Here is an 18,936-nt window from a genome sequence, read left to right on the forward strand (position 1 = left end):
GATGATGAAGAACCAGCCTGTGCCGTGGTCTCAGAGTCAGAGTCTGAGTCTGTGACTTCCATAGCAGTAGCACCCTTCATGACCATTTCCTGTCTCTTATTTTCCTTCTCTGCCTTCGTCTTCTCCTTTTCTTCCCTTTCTTTCTTTCGCTTCATTTTTGCTTCCAACACAGTGTCTACAGATCCCATTGAAGCCTTCCTCTCTGAGAATTGATCGTGACGAAACTTCCTGTCCTCGGGGTTGGTGATTATGGCCTCCGAATCTGCATGCCTAAGATCAAACGTCTTCTCCAAGGAGGCCTTGAAGGATGCTTCCTTTTTCTCTTGGGTCGCACCACCCCGCTTTGCACCTTTTTGGAGGCTCCTCCATTCTTCATATAGCCTCTCCAAACGATGGATGCAGTGCTGCTTCGTCGTTGTAGGTAGGTGAGCTTTTTCCCAGAACTTCACAACCTCTTCAATGGTGAGGGTTGCACTCTCCCGGGCAGTGCGATTCTCCTTCTTCAGGTGATGGAAAAACAGGACAAGAGATTGATGCACAGTCGGGAGCTTGGCACCTTTGATGGCATCTCCAGAAGTGGACCCAATGAGATACACATTATCCTGAGCCAGAGTTTTCAATGAAACACTGGTACTAGCACATGCCATATCTGCAAAATACACAAGAATGTGGGTAAAATCCTGTTAATTCTTACTCCACAGGGTCACTCTCTACAAAAGAGCCACAGTCAATAAGTTAGGCCTACATATTACACACTAAAAAAGCATACCCCTGACCCCGGGAACCTGTACAAAACATGCATGAAAATCGCCCAGATAGTGATCATAGGAAGTCTCAAAACTGTATGTATAATATATTGTATATAACTATATATATAATGTATAATGTGTATTTATGTATATTTATTATTTAATGTATATTTTATGTATAAATTTAATTATAATGTATATATATTGTATAACTATATATTTATTTATTATATTTAAATTTTAATATATTATATTTATTTTTAATATATTATTTAATGTATTATATTTGTCTATATTTGTATAATTGTCTATCGTATAATTGTATATATAATGTACAATATAATATATATTATTATTATTTGATGTATATTTACTATATATTTATTTTTAATATTATATTTAATGTATATATACAATTATGTATTTATTTTTTTTATATACAGCCCAAAAAATGGGAATTCCTATTTTTGCATGGGGGAAAATTCATCACTGATGTGGCACCCCTAAATATTATTGGATTCCATTCAAATTTGGTGTGGTTTCCTTTGACACCAAAAGGAACAAAAATAGACCATGTCCCGGAGAAAATCTGCATTTTGATTTTTTGAAGCCCACCCTAATATATATATATATATATATATATATATATATATATATATATAAATATATATATTGTTACGGATTCCGGATTTAGGTGAATTACTATTCAGGTCATTGCTTATTAATGTTTATTCTATTAAAGGTTGTTGTGGTTAAATGGTTAGAGGCGCTCCTGATAAATAACAGGAGACCGGAAACGGGATGGTGAACCGGAAGAAGAAAAGAAAAGACACGAGGTCCGAGAGAAGCGGCCATCTTCTTCTTCCTCGCCCAGCTCCGACGCGAGCGGTGTCGATATTGATTAGCGTTGGGAACGCTGAGTTTGAAAAGCCCGTCTGGCGAGAGGAGTTACCTGCGCGGGGTGATTGCCTGTTACGTGTCAGGTTGCCGTGGCTTCCTGGAAAGAACCAAGCGTCCGGCACTGTTCGCCTCGACGCCTCCGAGGGCGTGTACGGGTCGCACCTTGGGCCTCGCGCGCTTTGCGAGCCGCGCTTTGCTTTGCCCGCTTTGCTTTGCAAGGAGGTGTGCGCTGCAGCAGCTGTTCCCGGTACGTGACGTGCACGTTTGGAGCACGTCAGCCAGGGGTCCGTTCAACCGCCCGTGTGCGAAGTCGACCTTCACCTTGGTCTGGAGGGGCCCAGAGACATTGTGAGGGACAGTGACTATTGAGGGGTCGTGAGTGGGGAAAGGGGGGAAATATATGAGATGGCCATCTTAGTAATATTGTTGATTGATTGTTGATTGTTGTTGATGGATTGAGAATATATTATTAATTAATCCGGATCCTTGGTGTGGGGTTGCTTATTGACCTGAATTGTTTGTGTCTTTCATCTTGATTGCATTACGAAAGCGTATAAATCATATATCTTTCTGGCGGGGTCCTCCCACGGTCCGGGGGTCACCAAGACCAGGTAGTTACCGGGAGGACCACGTAACAATATATATATATATATATATATATATATATATATATATATATATATATATGTAAATACAGACTTGGCATTTAATATGGAATTTTTTTTTTTCTTGACTTGGGTTTACTTTCTTAACTCAGTATATCAATCTAGTGAGTTTCTTTTACACTTTGGTGATTTATTTGTTAAAAGAACCATGTCACTGATTGTCTGTCGCAGCAAGAAGTCAACAACAGGATTATATCACAGGTGGCGTGGCAAAATGTACGGACAGGTGCATTTGATGATTGGCTTCACAGTCGGGTATACAAGGGTTGTTGCGTTCTGTATTAGTGGAAAACAACTGCTGCACATTTCCAAAAGTTATTGCCGCTTCCTCTGGAGATGGTCCGTCAACTCGACAATGCTGTTTGTCATGGAGTGGTGGCTTTACGAAATTACGGCATGAAACAGCGTGCTATTTCTCGGCAGTATGGCATCACTCAAGGTCAGGTGTCAAAGATCCTGAAACGAAATGCTCAGAGGGGTGTCCCTCCTCCAATACTGAGGCCAGGACGTCCCTGCAGAACCACAAGGAGGGATGATCGCCAGCTGCACCGGTTAGTCCGCAATGGCCGTACCAAGTCAGCTAATCGGCTTAGGGCTGAGTGGCAGCAACTGACAAATGTGCCTGTATCCAGAAGGCTAGTCAACCAACGACTGGTTCAAGCAGGCTATCGTGCCAGGCAACCCCCGAGAAAGCCACGCCTGACCAGACAACACCGCCAGCGCCGATTGCAGTGGGCCAGAGAGCACCGTCAATGGCAGGCAGGACACTGGAATCACGTGATCTTCAGTGACGGGTCTAGATTTCTGGTCTATCGTCAAGATGGTCACGTCCGAGTGTGCAGACAAGTGCATGAAGCCTACAACAATGATTGTATAGTGCCAAGAGTCCAAGCTGGAGGTGGTGGGGTGAGTGACGTGTTTGGGCTGCTTTTCATGCAGGGGGCAAAACTGACCTGGTTGTTCTGAATGGAAACCTGAACCAGTTCAAGCACAGGGCCATTCTGGAAGAAACATTGCTTCCATTTGCTCGTGCAGCCTTTCGAGGAAACATTGTCTTCCAAGATGACAATGCACGGCCTCATCGTGCTCGCATGATCCAACACTTTCTTGCTGACCGTGGTGTAGAGCATATGGAGTGGCCTGCCATGTCCCCGGATATGAATCCGATCGAGAACTTGTGGGCAGAATTAACGCGTCAAATCGACCACTTGGACCAGCAGCCAACCTCTGTGCATGAAATGCAGCAGGCTATTGTCACTGCATGGCAAGCAATTCCTGCCCAAACCTTGGCAAATCTCGTGAACAGCATGCCTCAACGTGTACGTGCTCTCCTGAATGCTCGTGGGGGTTACACGAAGTACTGAACTGTAATTTTACTGTCCGTAATCCCAGTCGTAATTTAACTTTTGTTTTTGTTCAAAAAAAAATTGGCTAATGTGCAAAATAAAGAGATACTTCTGGAAAACGTACAGAAGTTTAACACAGTACTGTCCATGAATTGAGTTCGATATCAGTTTACATCACTTTCAAGGATCAATTTATTTGTTTCGAAATGTCAAATGTGGTTTTTGTTTCTTTTATAAGTCACATTAACAAAATCTAGAATAATTTCAACATAATTCCAATTAACTTTTAGTTCTAAGACATCTTGAAAAGTAAGTTCACCCCCACAAAAAAAATTCCATATTAAATGCCAAGTCTGTATATATATAGATATATATATACTACTGTGTTCAAAAAGTATCCGACCTTTATTTTTCGTGCGTAAAAAAAGAAGAAGCTAGGGAGGCGTTGATTGGTGCATGTATGTAGGCGATCCTAATGCGCACGTGTGAATTTTTTCCCACCTGCAGAAGCTGTCATTCGACGGCAGACCGCCGATGAGAGGAAATGTAAGTGAGCGCCATCGGATTTTTGTTTTTGACAAAATGACGGAAAAACTTGAACAACGCTACTGCATCAAATTTTGTGTAAAGCTTGGCGATTCCCAAGTGGAAACGATCCGCAAGATTCAACACCGTTCATTCCATTATGAAGGAGGATTTGGGCTTCAGGAGAATCTCAGCGAAGTTCGTACCAAAGCTGCTAACGATTGAGCAAAAGCAACTCTGTTTGGAGATCGCACAGGACATGCTGGAGACTGTGAACAGCGATCCCAGCTTCCTCAACACAGTAATCACTGGCGATGAGTCCTGGGTTAATGGGTACGACCCAGAAACCAAGTTGCAGTCATCACAATGGAAGCATCCAACATCGCCGAGGCCAAAATAAGCAAGGCAGGTCCGCAGCAATGTCAAAGTCATGCTGACCGTCTTCTTCGGCTCCAGAGAAGACATCATGCGGAATGCGACTGACCAGCTGCGCGCCATCCCAAAAGAGGCATTCCAGCGCTGCTTCCGACAGTGGCAGAACCGTTGGGAGAAGTGTGTGGCAGCCCAAGGGGACTACTTTGAACGAGATTATAAAAAAATTTATATCTGGATACGAGTATCTTTTATGAACAAAGGTCGGATACTTTTTGAACACACTACGTATGTGTGTATATTATATATATATATATATATATATATATATATATATATATATATATATATATATATATATATATATATATATATATATATATATATATATATACAGGGGGCTGCAAAAGTAGGTATACAGTAATGAAAAACAAAACGTGCGCACAAAACATATTTTATTGATTATACAAGCATATCAATAATAACATATCAATAATAAACATATTAATCCCTCAAATGTTCAAACTGTTTGCCCCCGGCATTCACACACTCCACTAGTCGAGTGTGGACACCCATGCACACTCTGGCACAAAGGTCTTTATCAGCATCAATTTCCTGGCAAGCCTCCCGTATGAACTGAATCATGGCATCAACAGAACGTGGCTTGCGTGCGAAAACCCTGTCTTTTACACATCCCCAGAAAAAGAGGTCCATAGGGGTGAGATCCGGCGAACGTGATGGCCAGTCAACAGCTCCCCGACGTCCAATCCACCTGTTCCAGAGTGTGCATGGGTGTCCACACTCGACTAGTGTCGAGTGACGTGACGAGTCAACAATGGTGACTGCACCGATTGGTGCTTGGGTGTGTATTGGTGCGTTTTTAGGTGTTTTAATGGTGCATTGATGCAGAGCAGACTGTCTCCCCCCCCCCCCAGAAAGAACAATCACAGGTCCTGGGTTAGTTTTGTAAATAAAAATAGCGTCATTGTAAATAATGCTTCCCACCGTCAGTGTGTAGTTTGAAGACCATTCCGCAATTCGGTTAACTGTGGGCGTAAGTCTGTTAGGCAGGGTGCAATGGAGCAGCGGGACACATTTATTTATGTTTTAAAACTGTCGCACTCAGGGTCAGGTTAAAAATAGAGGGAACTACACCTACGTGTCACACTAAATAAAAGTTGTAGGCCCGGGACGTGCCTAAGAGGAGGAGGGTGCAGTGTTGCGGATATGAGGACTGTATATTTTTTTGATTGTGTGAATTATTATTATTGTTTATTCTGCGCCCCCTGCCTCCGGAGCTGTGTAAAGGTGAAAGGGCATCCCATAATTAGTCCACAAGCATACACGTCAGCCAATAATAGAATACCCCTGTTCGATAGTTATATCTTATTCTGTGTTTTAGGGTAAGGCTGTGTCTCCCATTAATTGAAGTACTCCATTGCACCAGTGAAAGAGAATAGATCCCCTTTCATTCCCATCCCCAAAATCTCCATTTCCTTTCACAACCCCTTTCGTCATTGCCAAGCCTCGATTGCCAATTACCTCCCCTCCAAAACCACCATTGAACATGTGCTCGGGTCGGGGAAGAGGGGCATGCCCGCCCGGCGTCATCAAGGGCGGAGCCAGAGGGTCGCGTGACCAACCAGGGCCGAGGTGAGCACACCGATGGGCGTGTCCTAAAGGCCGGCGGCTTGATCGCCGGAGGCGCTATAAAGGCGCGCGCGCAAGAAGCGTGAAAAAGTCGGTGGTGAGGAGTGAGTGGACCAAGAAAGAGAAAGAGTGGTTGGACCAAGAAAGAGAAAGAGTGGTTGGACCAAGAGAGAAAGAGTGGTTGGACAGGGAGACGTGCAAGAGTGTTGTGGAGTTGAGGGTTTGGACCAGACGAGTCCTGGAAAAGCAGCGGCGGCCACAGCAGCAACAACACCCAACAGCCGCTTGGGGCCTGGACGGCGGTTTTGAGCAGGGCCGCGAAGGAACGGCGGCTGCTAAACGCGCCGATCGTGCTGCAGGACCCCCTTGGACCTTCCTCTCCCTCCAGCCATCCACCTCCTGCCTTTCCACCCTTCTTGTGTACGTGAGTTTGTTCTGTGTGTCTTGTCCCTGGGTATTTAATTAAGTCCGTATAAGCTAGTATTTGCACTGTGTCACCTGCGTCTTATGTGTTGTAAATAAACGTGACTGCTTTCTTTTTTTGCTTGTGTGTATAATAAATCCAATTACTCTTCTGTCCGTCTTCTCGTTTTATTCCTTTTCCTCTTTGCATTTCGTCGTTTTAGTCTTTTCCAGATTGGGCAGCTGCGGTGCGATACGGCCAAAGTACTGGGTGAATCGGGGAACAACTGTTCGGTCGCGGAGCCTTCGCTCGGCAAACAACATCCTAAACCGCGATCAGTAACAATATGTATGTATGTATGTATGTATGTATGTGTGTGTGTGTGTGTGTGTGTGTGTGTATATATATATATAGCCCGGGTATATCTCAATATATATATCTCATATCTCAATTTTATTTATCTCATATCTCAATATATATATCTCAATTTTATGATTTTTAAATTCAGGGTGCAACAACAAAATGTGACAAAAGTCAAGGGGTGTGAATACTTTCTGAAGGCACAGTAGCAGACAAAGGACAAGCAAAGCATCAGAGTAGGATTTGAAAACTGGGGTAGTGATGTCATATGGGCCCACCGCTGATGAATGTCAAGGTTGGGAAGAACTTTCTCTACCTTTGAGGGTGGGTGTGAACGAAGCACAGTCAAGGCAACCATGGGTATGGGGTCATAATGTAGGAGAGCGGGTTGAACACACGATAAATTGAGGTAAACACCGAGTTGAGACATCCTGCTTTGTCTCAAGCAGATTGTGAGGTGAGGCACTTTGAAGTGAACGAGAGATGGAGTAGTGAGTGGCACATACCAGAGATGGATTTTACAAGACATCACCAGGACCTTGAGTAAGGAGACTGGTTGAAGAGAATAGCAATGAGATTAACAAGATGATGATTACTGGCATACCTCAGGATGGACACAATTATTGAGAGCCTTAGAATTATCTAAGGTTGCCCCTCAGTCAGGCAAGCCTTCACGGTAGAGAAAGTAAGCTGCTGACTGCAACTACTTTGCCATAAGATTCAATGTACCAGGACTGAGGGGAAGGAAAAGATAGCCAGAGAAGGATGAGATAAACTGATGGAAAGGAGAGAGTCGGCTTTGGTGACAGCATTTCCAGGTGTAATAAATATGAGATGCTGTGCATATGGTAGCCCAGCAATTGTGAGACAGCAAATCAAAGTCGCTTTCAGGTGGCCTGAACAAACAGCCAGATTCTGCGTCACCGAGATCTCTCGCCAACAATAGCCCAAGACATACAGCCTTTGACAATGAATATGCCAGAGAAGCCAAGAGGTGCAGAGGAGGAACATAAAGGATTGAACACAATGATAAAAAATCACTAGGTCCAGGAGGTATGGCATACTAGTTGCAGAAATCCAGGCAGGGAAGTTTACAGTTTGTATCAGAGAACAAAAGGCCTTAGTTGCAATGCCATGTCTGGTTGTTGAAGAGCCGACAAACAGCCAGATGAAGTTGAGGTCACCGCAGATGAGGAACAAAGTTGTGACGGATGATTATGAATTGATCCACGTTAGCAGAAAGAGGTAAATAAGTAGTCACAATCATGAATGGTACACCACACAGAGAAACATTGAGTGGTTAAGGAGAGGAATATGCCACCAGAAGAATTCCAGAGGGATAAATTGGGGGTAATTATGGACAATAGACAGTGAGGAATAGTGTTTTCGACAGACAGCAACACCATCAACAAAAATGGAGTGCATCATGTTAAAACAGAAGAGAGGCCATGGAGAGAGAAACGGGAATCATCATTCCTTCAAATAGAAACACAAAGGATATTTAACCAAAATAAACACGAATAAAAAGTAAATCCAAGCAAGTAAGACATTCCAAGATGTCAAGAGGAGTTCAAGAATTAGGATTCGTAATTACTAGCCCATACGGGACTATTCCTGCTACCTTTTGTACTGCTGTAATAAATGGGGGGGGGGGGAGGGGGGTTTTGGATGGAATCAAAGCTCGTGGAAGATCAGATCAAGAACACAAAACGGATCAGGATGTAACAGACAAAAAATAACTCGAAAATTGAGGGGGGGGGGGGGGGGAAGAGGGGTGAGACACACCAACAGCATGGTTGAGGGACAAAATAGAGGGAGTTGGAGAAACAAGGGGTGGGGGGAATATCATGAGGTGTAAGGCAGGACGCACAGGGTAAACAAGATAGATACAGCTGCAACCTCTCAATCACAAAAGTGGAAGGAAAAACTGGAAAAGAGGAAAGAAATGGGATTGGGGAGGGCCAATTGGGGGACAAGATCATAGTTGTGGATGGGGGGGGATGATATGAGATGGTGGTGAACAGCTGTCTTGAGGACCTGGAGTGGGACAACAAATGAGTGGAGGTGAGCAGTGATTATGGATTTTCGGAGTTTCACCAGAATGGGGTTGCTGGTGGACTGTGTACACCCTGGAGAAACCTGGCGGGAGGTGATAAAGCACAAAAAGAGAAGATGGAGCAAGAGCAGAAAGTAGGTGGTAAAAGATAGAGGACCACCAACTTGTCTGCAATGTTCACCACCTCTCAGGTGTTCTCTTTTCCACCCAATAAATCAGAGCATGTGTACAAGCTACATTTATCCACAAAATAAGGTTCAATCTACTTCAGCATTAGACATTAAGAAGGATGCATGAATGGTGTGAGGAATATATATATACATACAGTCACGTGAAAAAGTAAGTACACAAAAAGTACAGTACTATATACATACATATATATATATATATATATATATATATATATATATATATATAATATATATATATATATATATATATATATATATATATATATATATACTATATATATATATATATATAGATATATATATAGATATATATATAGATATATATATAGATATATATAAGGCATGAGGAATAAAAAAAAGTCCAGGGGTCAGTTCAAAACTCACCATGCAAGTTCTTTCCAAGGCCCTTGCCCAACTTCCAACCATTTTTCTCCAGCAGCCTGTGGCCAATGTTATCCTGTCAGACGCAACACGCACAAACACAAACTTTCCACAGCTGTCTGGTGTGCCATAAGCCAACAGAGCCACCGCACGAATGTGGCAGCTTTGCATGGCTGAGCAAACTTGCTTTAAGGCCAGCGTGAGGTGTGCGCATTGCTCAGTGGGTTGGGGAAGGGGAGGCAAAGTTTGCCCACATTGGCCAGACTTGGTAATCAATTTGTTTTTGAGCCAAAATGCCACCGCCAACTGGACTGAAAGCAGAGCTTGCCTTTTTAGTGCAGTTAGTCAATTACCTGGAGAGCGACAGCTAGAACAGGGAGAATTAAAAAGCAAGGTTTTCTGTGCCGCCGTCAGCTGTATTTCACAGTTATGTGCAAGAGACTGTGACTGCTGCATCACAAAAGACCAAATGAGACCATTGCCAGAGCTTAGGCCCTTCTTGATCAGGACCATTTTGTGGGCATGCAAGCGATGACACAGATTGACAGGGAAAACAGAAGTTAGAGCTAAAAGAAAACGGATGTTAGAATACCACATGTACAAACAGAATGAAGCGATTGCAATATGGGACTTTTTTTCCATAAGATCAACCCTCTTCCAAAGCAGAACAGGCCAGGAGACAGTCAGCAGCAAAAGCCTTTAGTGCAAATGAGGAGAGAAGAAAAGGAAAAATAAAATAAAACAAACTGCAAAGAACATGATCTCAGCAGCTTTTTGGAAGCATTTAAGGTTAAAATCAGTTGATCGAAGAGGTCTACGGCTACACAATCCAACTGCCCCAAGCGCACCCATGGCAAATCGTAATTGCATTACCCTGTAAATAGATGTGCAATCCCATTGGTTTTGCAGCTGAGATCAAGTCTTCCACAGTTGGCTTTCAAGGAAGTTGATGCAGAAATAAAGGAGACAAACAAAGCAAGTTGCCATTATAAAAAGCAGTGCAAGTGGGCTTTAAACATTTCAATACGAACCTTGCTTTAACAAACTGGGCTGTCAAAAAAAGTTAAAAATGTAACAAATTAAGAAACTGTTTGAGGTCACTATGTAATCTATGTAACCTAAACAACCCTCGCAACACACAGCAAAATACCAGTCTTCCACTGACAGAGATCAGTGAAGGCAAGGGAGAGACACCACATGTTGGTTGTTGTTAAAACAGTCATAAAACACAAATTATGTGAAGAATGGATGGGGCCTAGACGTGCTTCAGAGCAATAAAGAGCTTGAAATGCGTTTTACAAATGTTAGAGCGGGCATTAACAGGAATCACAAAAGCAAGCAAAGCAATGACAAACCCAGCCTCAGCAGCATCGCCAAAATGCAGCAACAAGCACTCACGGCTCTGTCCAAACTAACTGCGCCAAATGCAATCATCGGTGTGACAAGTGTCGCTACGCAAGTGCTCGAATGTTTTGAGTGCTTAAATGTCACAAAGCGTTACATCACTACCATATGGGTCATGGATAAGAGGCAATGGCCTTTTTTATAGTTATTCGGAAAATTTGAGGCAAAACGATCTCGTCAAAATGCATACTTTCACCAAAATTTGTTACATTTTATGGGTAGTTTGTCTTTACAAGATCCTTGTCACTATTATCGACCCATTTCTAAATATTTGAACTAGAGCGAAGTCGATGGCGTGTCATCGCAAATCCCCATGCTTCCAATCTACAAAGTTGAAATATGGCAAAAAGTTCCACCAGGAATGACCCAATATCACATTTTGAGATTTAATTTTTTTTTCCCCCGTTATGACCCCATGTCCCTCCAACCCCGACGCCATGGGGTATGAACTCGGGGTCAAATCCCCCCAAAAAACATTACATATTTCATGTGCCCCCCCCCCCCCCCCCCCCCAATGTCAATTGCATTTTAAAAGTTTCATTTTAAAAATGTTTTGAAATGCACCTGTAATTGCATTTCTTGGTATTTGACCTTTTGACTCGGGGCAGAGCCAAATACTACACTGCATCCGCACCTTTGTGCCATGTGGTGATCATAATGACCACGTTTGGTAAATTTCTGCACAACCTTTTAGGTGGAGATAGCTTGACGAACAGACACAGACAGACAGAATTGAAGCCGATTATAATATCCCGTCCTCGTCTTTTTCAAAAAGCGTGGGGATAATGAGCAGGTAGCTTATTTAGGTGAAGAAAATAAAGGCTTATTTACTTGCACTGTTTGTGTTGCGTGATGGTCAAGGCCACTATTATGGATGGGGAGGCAATGTCTGTCAAAGCAGTTATGATTACAAGTCGTATTTAGCCAAAAAGGTGGATTTTATCCACATGTATGTTGAAGTGCAATTAAAGCCAGAGCTTTGAATAGAGTCCATGAGTAGAAAAATATCTCTTCTTTCATTCCCCCTGAAATTTTGCTTTTAGCCTCATTGGATTTAAAGAATTTTTGAACAATGAACATTGCAAATCCAATCTATATACACTTCACCACCATTGGGCTAGCAAGATTTTGTGAGAATGTGATGTCACAGTGCCAGCACAGGAAGCACGAGTGTGGAGTGTCAGGCATACAGTGTATGCTTTTTCCAGATCCCAAATACAGATAAATGTCATGAGAAGAGAATTAGCAATGAAATGGCTTCACAATATAGGAGCTGGTGATATTGTTGATAAATTTTCTTTTGGAAGGTACAAAATAGTTTGCGAAGACCATTTTGAGCCTTGGTGTTGTCAACTGGAACAGCAAAGACAAACTGATCTATTAGGATATTAAAGGAAAATAAATAATAAAAAATGAAGTCGAAGACGCACCATCGCAAATCCTCATGCTTCCACCGAAAGCAAAGTTGAAAAGTGGCAAAACATTCCAACAGGAATGACCCAATATCAAATTTTGAGTTAAAAAACAAAATCTGCCGTTTTAACCTCTGTAATCCTGAGTACACATCCATTGGGGTAAGAATCAGGGGCCAAATCAAGAAAATCATTACATATTTCACATGTCTCCCAATGTTGATTGCATATACAAAATTTCATTAACAAGTGTTTAAAAAATAAGCCTGTTAAGGCTGAGAAAAAAAAATTGAGTGTCCGGTAACCCAACCTACCCCAATAATTCCTGTTAAGCCCAATTTTTTTTTTTTTTGAGGGCCGAATTCCAGGCAGCCATTTTATGTCTGCTGTCAAGCACTCAGCATGGCATTACTCTGTGGCATTGTTGACTGTTGTGGTATACAACACAACAAACAACACAACACAGGTGACTGTTGTGGTCTAAACAGAGAAAATCAGCAGCTGTTTATTTTAGTTAAGGGGTCAGAATGTTTTATCGACATTTTGAAAACGGTTCCACAACCCACCTGCTGACACATCGATGGTGTCTCGTTCAAAGTCGGAAAATGGACCCTGGATAGACATTCCTGACCTGAGACCACAAGTCATGGCTGCCGTGCAGACATTTGGTGTTCATTATGTTCACTTAAAGTGCCGATGTGGTCACCAAGACACAAGATGAGACCCATGAGGCCTGCATTTGACATACTTTTGTCTGGCGAAAAACAGCTACCATCAAAAGGTATGTTGTAAAGAAGATTAAGAAGAAGCGTATTGTGAACATAGGTCTAAAATCGAAAATGAAGTGCAAATAGTCATTCTGAATATTTTAAAATACAGAACTGAATTTCAAGAAAGTTATTTTAGCCAGTTTTGTTACAAAGTAAGAAAAAATTCAAGATCTTATCATTTTCTGTTTTGCGTGTGCCTTATAGACGGTATTCTACTTTGTTGGGGGAAGGGTGTATAAGGGCTTGAATAGGCCCGTTTATACCCTGCAAACAGTGCACGCATTTTATTTTATACTAGCAAATACCACCTGTCACTTCGCTAACATGAAGTGGAGGAGGCAGGGAGGGTGGTGGGGAAGAGAGGAGGAGGGAGGGGAGCAGGTTGAAGTTTCTTATTTGGAGGAGTATATATTTTATGGATGGGTGTAATCTAAGATTTCTGTCAACTGCAAAGGGTCTAATATTTAAATGCACAAGATGCTTGTGCTGCAATTACTTTCATTCCCTGTTTTTTGTCCCAGTCTTTCACCCCATACTTCCTTGTTTAAAATCTCAACTGGAAAAAAAATAAATTATTATTTCCTTCTCTGCTCTTATTCGTTTATTCGTTGTTCTTATTTGTTCGTTCGTTCTTCGACCACGTTGTTCGTGATCTCGTGATCATGTTGTTAAAAATGTTTAAACTTTCCCCTGAAGAACTGTATTCTGTCGTATATTATAACACCTTTTTCTTCTTCTTCTATATAAGGATGCTTTCGACTTGCTCACCAAATCTATTCATTCCAAAAAAAAATTCCATCTCTTACAGTTTCTCTTTTCTACATTCCCGAAACTCTCCTGCACTCCACCCCTCCTTCAGCGTCCTCAAACATATTGTTACGGTTTTTAGAACCTTCACTAGTAAATTTTAGTAAATGTTTCCCTTATAAATGATCCCCTGTAAATATCCCCATCAATTGGCTTTATTAAAGATCGCACCCTAGTTAGTCCATGTACAATACGTAGAGAACCATAGGACCTCTCTGTAATTATTTCATTATTATGTGTTTCAGTTAAGGATCTGTTCCCAATAGTTGAATCTGCGTTGCATTAATCAAATAAGATAGGCCCCTTTCAATTTCCCCAATCATCTCCGCTCTTCAAAGTGCAGTAACAGTAGGATAGCGTTCGCTGCCGTTGCCTTGGGCTGTTTGCTGGCACCAAGCCGCCATTACGCACGCGGTTTCAAGCCGAGGAAAAAGGGGGCGGAACCACAAGAACAAGGTGTGGCACGTGAACTCATCATCAGAGGTGGAGCCAGCGAGCCCTTGCCGGCCAACCAGCACCGAGGTGAGCCGACCGGTAGGCATGTCATCGGAGCTGGCGGCTTGATACAGCAACGGACAATAAAAGCGGCTGCGAGGGACTGCTTCAGGAGACGAGTGAGAAGGTACAGATGAGGTGAGAAGAAGCTGGGAGTGCGCTACGAACTGGCATCTCCCCCATCTTGTTCAAGAGGGAGAGAGAGAGAGAGCGTTGGCACGAGCCACATATTACGTACGCCGTATCCCAGTTTCCCGATATATGCAACGTCCGCTCGCGGTCAACGATACGCGCTCGCTGCCTGCCAGGGTTTTCCCGCCACGACGCGAGTCGACTCCTGGAGCGGGACCTCGACGCCGACCGTCTGCCTGGACCTTCTCATTCCTTCCAGCCATTCCTTCCAGCCATTCCCTGTCGTGTGAGTCTGTTTGTTTTGTCCTGGGGTATAATATAAGACTGCTTAAGGCTGCCCTGTATCCTGCTTCTTCTTCTTCTGTACATTACTTTCGTTTCCTCTTCTTTGGGTTTTCGTGTACATAATTAATAAATATCTGTTATTCCTTACTTTGGCTTCTTCTTTCCCCCGATCGCTTTAGTCCCTTCTTCCCATTGAATACCTGTGGCGCGATTTTGGCCAAACGCTTTATAGTCGGGTTTAGTCTGTTGCTAACGGCCCGAGTCGCAGCTCGCTTCGCTCGGCGCAATCCAATCACGCTGCGGCTCGGGTGGGAGTATTTCCTCGCTTATGGCCGGTGGTAGTAATTAGGTATAAAGACAAATTGGGCTTACAACCCTACTTACCATCGACCGGAAATGGAGTCATACCCCCAGGACCGGTCGGATGGCCAGCTTAACAGGACAAGGGGATTAACCCCCCCCCCCCCCTTTGCTAACGGGAGTGCCGTCCCCCAGATCCGAAACAGTATTTTTGACTCGAAGGTCTCAAGAAACTCATTTTGCAATAAATGTTCGTTTCCCATTAATCGTACACTTTTCAAAATCCAATCTCACCCCTCCCCTCCAAATCTTCCCCCCAAAACTTCCCCATCACCCCTCCCCTCCAAAACTTACCCATCACCCCTCCCCTCCAAATCTACCCCCTTGCCCCTCCCCTCAAAATCTACCCCATCACCCATCTCTTTCAAATATTCCCCCTTGCCCCTCCCCTCCAAATCTTCCCCATCACCCTTCCCTTTCAAATCTTCCCCCATGCCCCTCCCCTCCAAATCTTGCCCATCACCCCTTCCCTCAAAAACTTCCCCATCACCCCTCCCCTCCAAAACTTCCCCATCACCCCTCCCCTCCAAAACTTCCCCATCACCCCTCCCCTCTAAATCTACCCCCTTGCCCCTCCCCTCCAAATCTTCCCCATCACCCATCTCTTTCAAATATTCCCCCTTGCCCCTCCCCTCCAAATCTTCCCCATCACCCATCCCTTTCAAATCTTCCCCCTTGCCCCTCCCCTCCAAATCTTCCCCATCACCCCTTCCCTCCAAAACTTCTCCATCACCCTCCCCTCCAAAACTTCCCCATCACCCCTCCCCTCCAAATCTACCCCCTTGCCCCTCCCCTCCAAATCTTCCCCATCACCCATCTCTTTCAAATCTTCCCCCTTGTCCCTCCACTCCAAATCTTCCCCATCACCCATCCCTTTCAAATCTCCCCCCTTGCCCCTTCCCTCCTAAACTCCCCCCACACCCCTCCCCTCCGAGACTCTCCCTCGCTCCTCCCCTCCTAGACTCCCCTCTCACCCCTCCTCCTCAAAGCGTCCTCCCCGCTTCTTCTCCCTTCCAACTTTCACCTTCATCTCCCCCAACCTTCTGCCTCGCTCTTCCCCCTCCTCAAATAACACCTCACTGTGCGTCACCCAATCACCATCAAACCTTTTGTCCGCCCCATTCTTCCCTTTCTCCAAGCTATTCTGAAATCTCTGACACACCTTCAACAGCTCTCCCTACCTCTTCCTCCTCTTCCACATCTTACCCTACCCCTCCCGGCTCCCACCCACTGTTCTGTATCCGATGCTCCCCCTTCCTCTTCATTAACGGTATGGACCTCAAACATCCGGGGCCTTCGCTCAAACTTGACTGATCTCTCCATACAGGTTGCTTCTGACAAACCAGACGTGATCTGCTTAACAGAAACTTTCCTCCTTCATGAGGTCTCTGATTCCTTGGTATCTCTCCCAGGTTACTCCCTCCTCCGGTATGATAGACCTGAGCCTCGTCCTGGAGGTGGGGTTGCTATCTTTATAAAAAAACTCTTCCTCACTCGCCCTGCACTGCCCTCTCTCCACCTCACCCCCAGGAATACCTTTGGCTACGGCTTCCCCTTCGCTCCCACCTTTTGTTCATATGTGTGTTGTACCGTCCACCAAATAGTGATGACTCCATCTACATCTCGCTGTCTGATAATATGGACCAACTTCTATTTACCCATCCCAACTCTCTCTTCCTCATATGTGGTGATTTCAATTGTCACCATGCCGGTTGGCTGGGTGTGGGTACCTCTCTCACCAGCCATGGCTCTTCAGCAAAGGACTTCTGCGACTCACTGGGACTGACACAATCTGTCAATTTCCCGACCCGGATCTCAGTCAACGGAGCATCTTCTCTTCTGGACTTAGTTATGACTAACTTCCCTGAAAATGTCTGCTGCTCTTCTTCTGTTCCAATCGGCTCATCTGATCATGTGCTTGTTAAAGTGGACATCTCTCTGACAATTCTCAGAGAGCCTCCTCAGCGTTGACGAGTCTGGCATTTCACTCAGGCCAACTGGCATGGTCTTCAAGCAGCCATCAATCATCTGGACTGCTCTCCCATCTCTACCGCCTCTGACATCAACTCATCCTGGGAATTCTTCCAAAGTAAATTGCTCTCTCTCATGCACAGATTTATCCCATCTCGTCTTCAGTTGTCATACCCTTCCTCCCGTCCATGGTACACGGAATCTTGTGGTGAGGCTGTTGCCCAGAAACAACTTGCTTTCGTCTCCTGGAAAGCAAATACAACGGAAGGAAATCTCATTTCCTTTCACAAAGCCCGAAACAAGTGTGTCCACCCTCAGGAGAGCCAGGAAACAATATCGCTCCGTTCTCAAAAGCGAACTCTCTTATCTGTCTCCCTCTTCCAAATCCTGGTGGCGTCTGGTCAAATCTGTTTCTGGTGTTTGTTCCCCCTCCATCCCCTCCCTCACCTCAAACGGCTACACGGCTGACTCCGCACGTGAAAAAGCTGAATGCCTCAACTCTGTTTGCCTCTAAATCTTGTGTCCCAAACCCATCCCTCTCTGTACCCACCGTACCCAGTCGTACCCAGCTGCTCCTGGACTCTGTGTCCTTTCCTCCTGACAAGGTGGAAAAGTTTCTGTCAACCCTCGACTCTGATTCTGCAACTGGACCTGACGGCATCAGCCCAGGGGTCCTAAAATCCTGTTCTTCCGCTCTTTCACTCCCTCTCTCTGTTCTCTTCACCCTCTCTTTTGCTCAAGGTCATCTGCCATCTGCTTGGAAATCAGCCAACATCACCGCTTTGCACAAAAAAGGTGCAAAAACAGATCCTAGCAACTACAGACCAATCAGCCTTCTCCCAATTATCAGCAAAGTCATGGATTCCATCATTGCTTCAGATATGAAATCTTTCCTCTTCTCAAATGGCTTGATCTCTGATCATCAATTTGGTTTCAGACCAGGTCACTGTACTCTGGACATGCTGCTTCTGCTGTCTCAACAATGGATGGAGGTCCTCAATGCCAAACAGGAAATTAGAGCTGTCTCCCTTGACATATCACGTGCCTTCGATACGGTCTGGCACCCTGCTCTGCTCACCAAACTCTCCTCCTTTGGTATCCATGGCAATCTCCACGCATGGCTGGCGGACTTCCTCTCTAGTCATAGTCAACGTGTGGCCCTGAATGGGTTTCTCTCATCTCCTCTTCCTGTTCAGGCTGGAGTTCCCCAAGGCAGTGTTCTGGGCCCGGTGCTTTTTCTGGTCTTCATCAATGATCTCTCTGACTCTCTTGAAAATCCTCTCTATCTCTTTGCTGATGACTCTACTCTCTGTCGCTCCATTCCTCATCCCTCAGATCGGCAGTCTGCAGCCTCCTCACTCTCTGCAGACATGGACAAAATCACAGACTGGGCAAAGAGGTGGAACATGTCTTTCAATCCTGACAAATCTCACACTCTTACGATGTCTCTCCGAAAAGACCGACTGGACAACCATCCCATCCACTTTCTGAATAATCCTCTCCAAGAAGTTCTGTCACTCAAGCTTTTGGGTCTCACTATCTGCCATGATCTTTCCTGGGAAAACCACATTTCAAATCTGGCCTCCAAAGCCAGTCGCCGACTGTGCATTCTCCGTCGTGCGAAGTCCTTCCTTGGCACACCTGAGCTCCTCACCACATACAAGGCTTTCATCCGCAGCTCAATGGAATACTACTCTCCCCT

At 44.4% G+C, this 18,936-nt stretch overlaps 1 protein-coding gene across 2 annotated transcripts in view; it reads right to left on the reverse strand.

The window, feature by feature from the left end:
* Nucleotides 1–18,936, reverse strand: part of LOC137410873 (G patch domain-containing protein 8) — a 198,729-nt gene that overhangs the window by 172,789 nt on the left and 7,004 nt on the right. The window contains exons 1-2 of one of the 2 annotated variants that reach the window (XM_068096330.2): nt 10,630–10,751; nt 9,602–9,674 (exon numbers count right to left, since the gene is read on the reverse strand). Coding sequence is in view for 1 of the 2 variants with exons in the window: in XM_068096322.2 (XP_067952423.2) it covers nt 9,602–9,674 (73 nt within the window). In the remaining variant the exon portion in view is untranslated. Of the gene's footprint in view, nt 1–9,601; nt 9,675–10,629; nt 10,752–18,936 lie in introns of those variants that run through there. The other variant, XM_068096322.2, reaches the window with a different exon arrangement.

The sequence above is a fragment of the Myxine glutinosa genome, chromosome 1 (genome assembly GCF_964187855.1).
Source record: "Myxine glutinosa chromosome 1, kmMyxGlut1.1, whole genome shotgun sequence".
NCBI lineage: Eukaryota > Metazoa > Chordata > Myxini > Myxiniformes > Myxinidae > Myxine > Myxine glutinosa.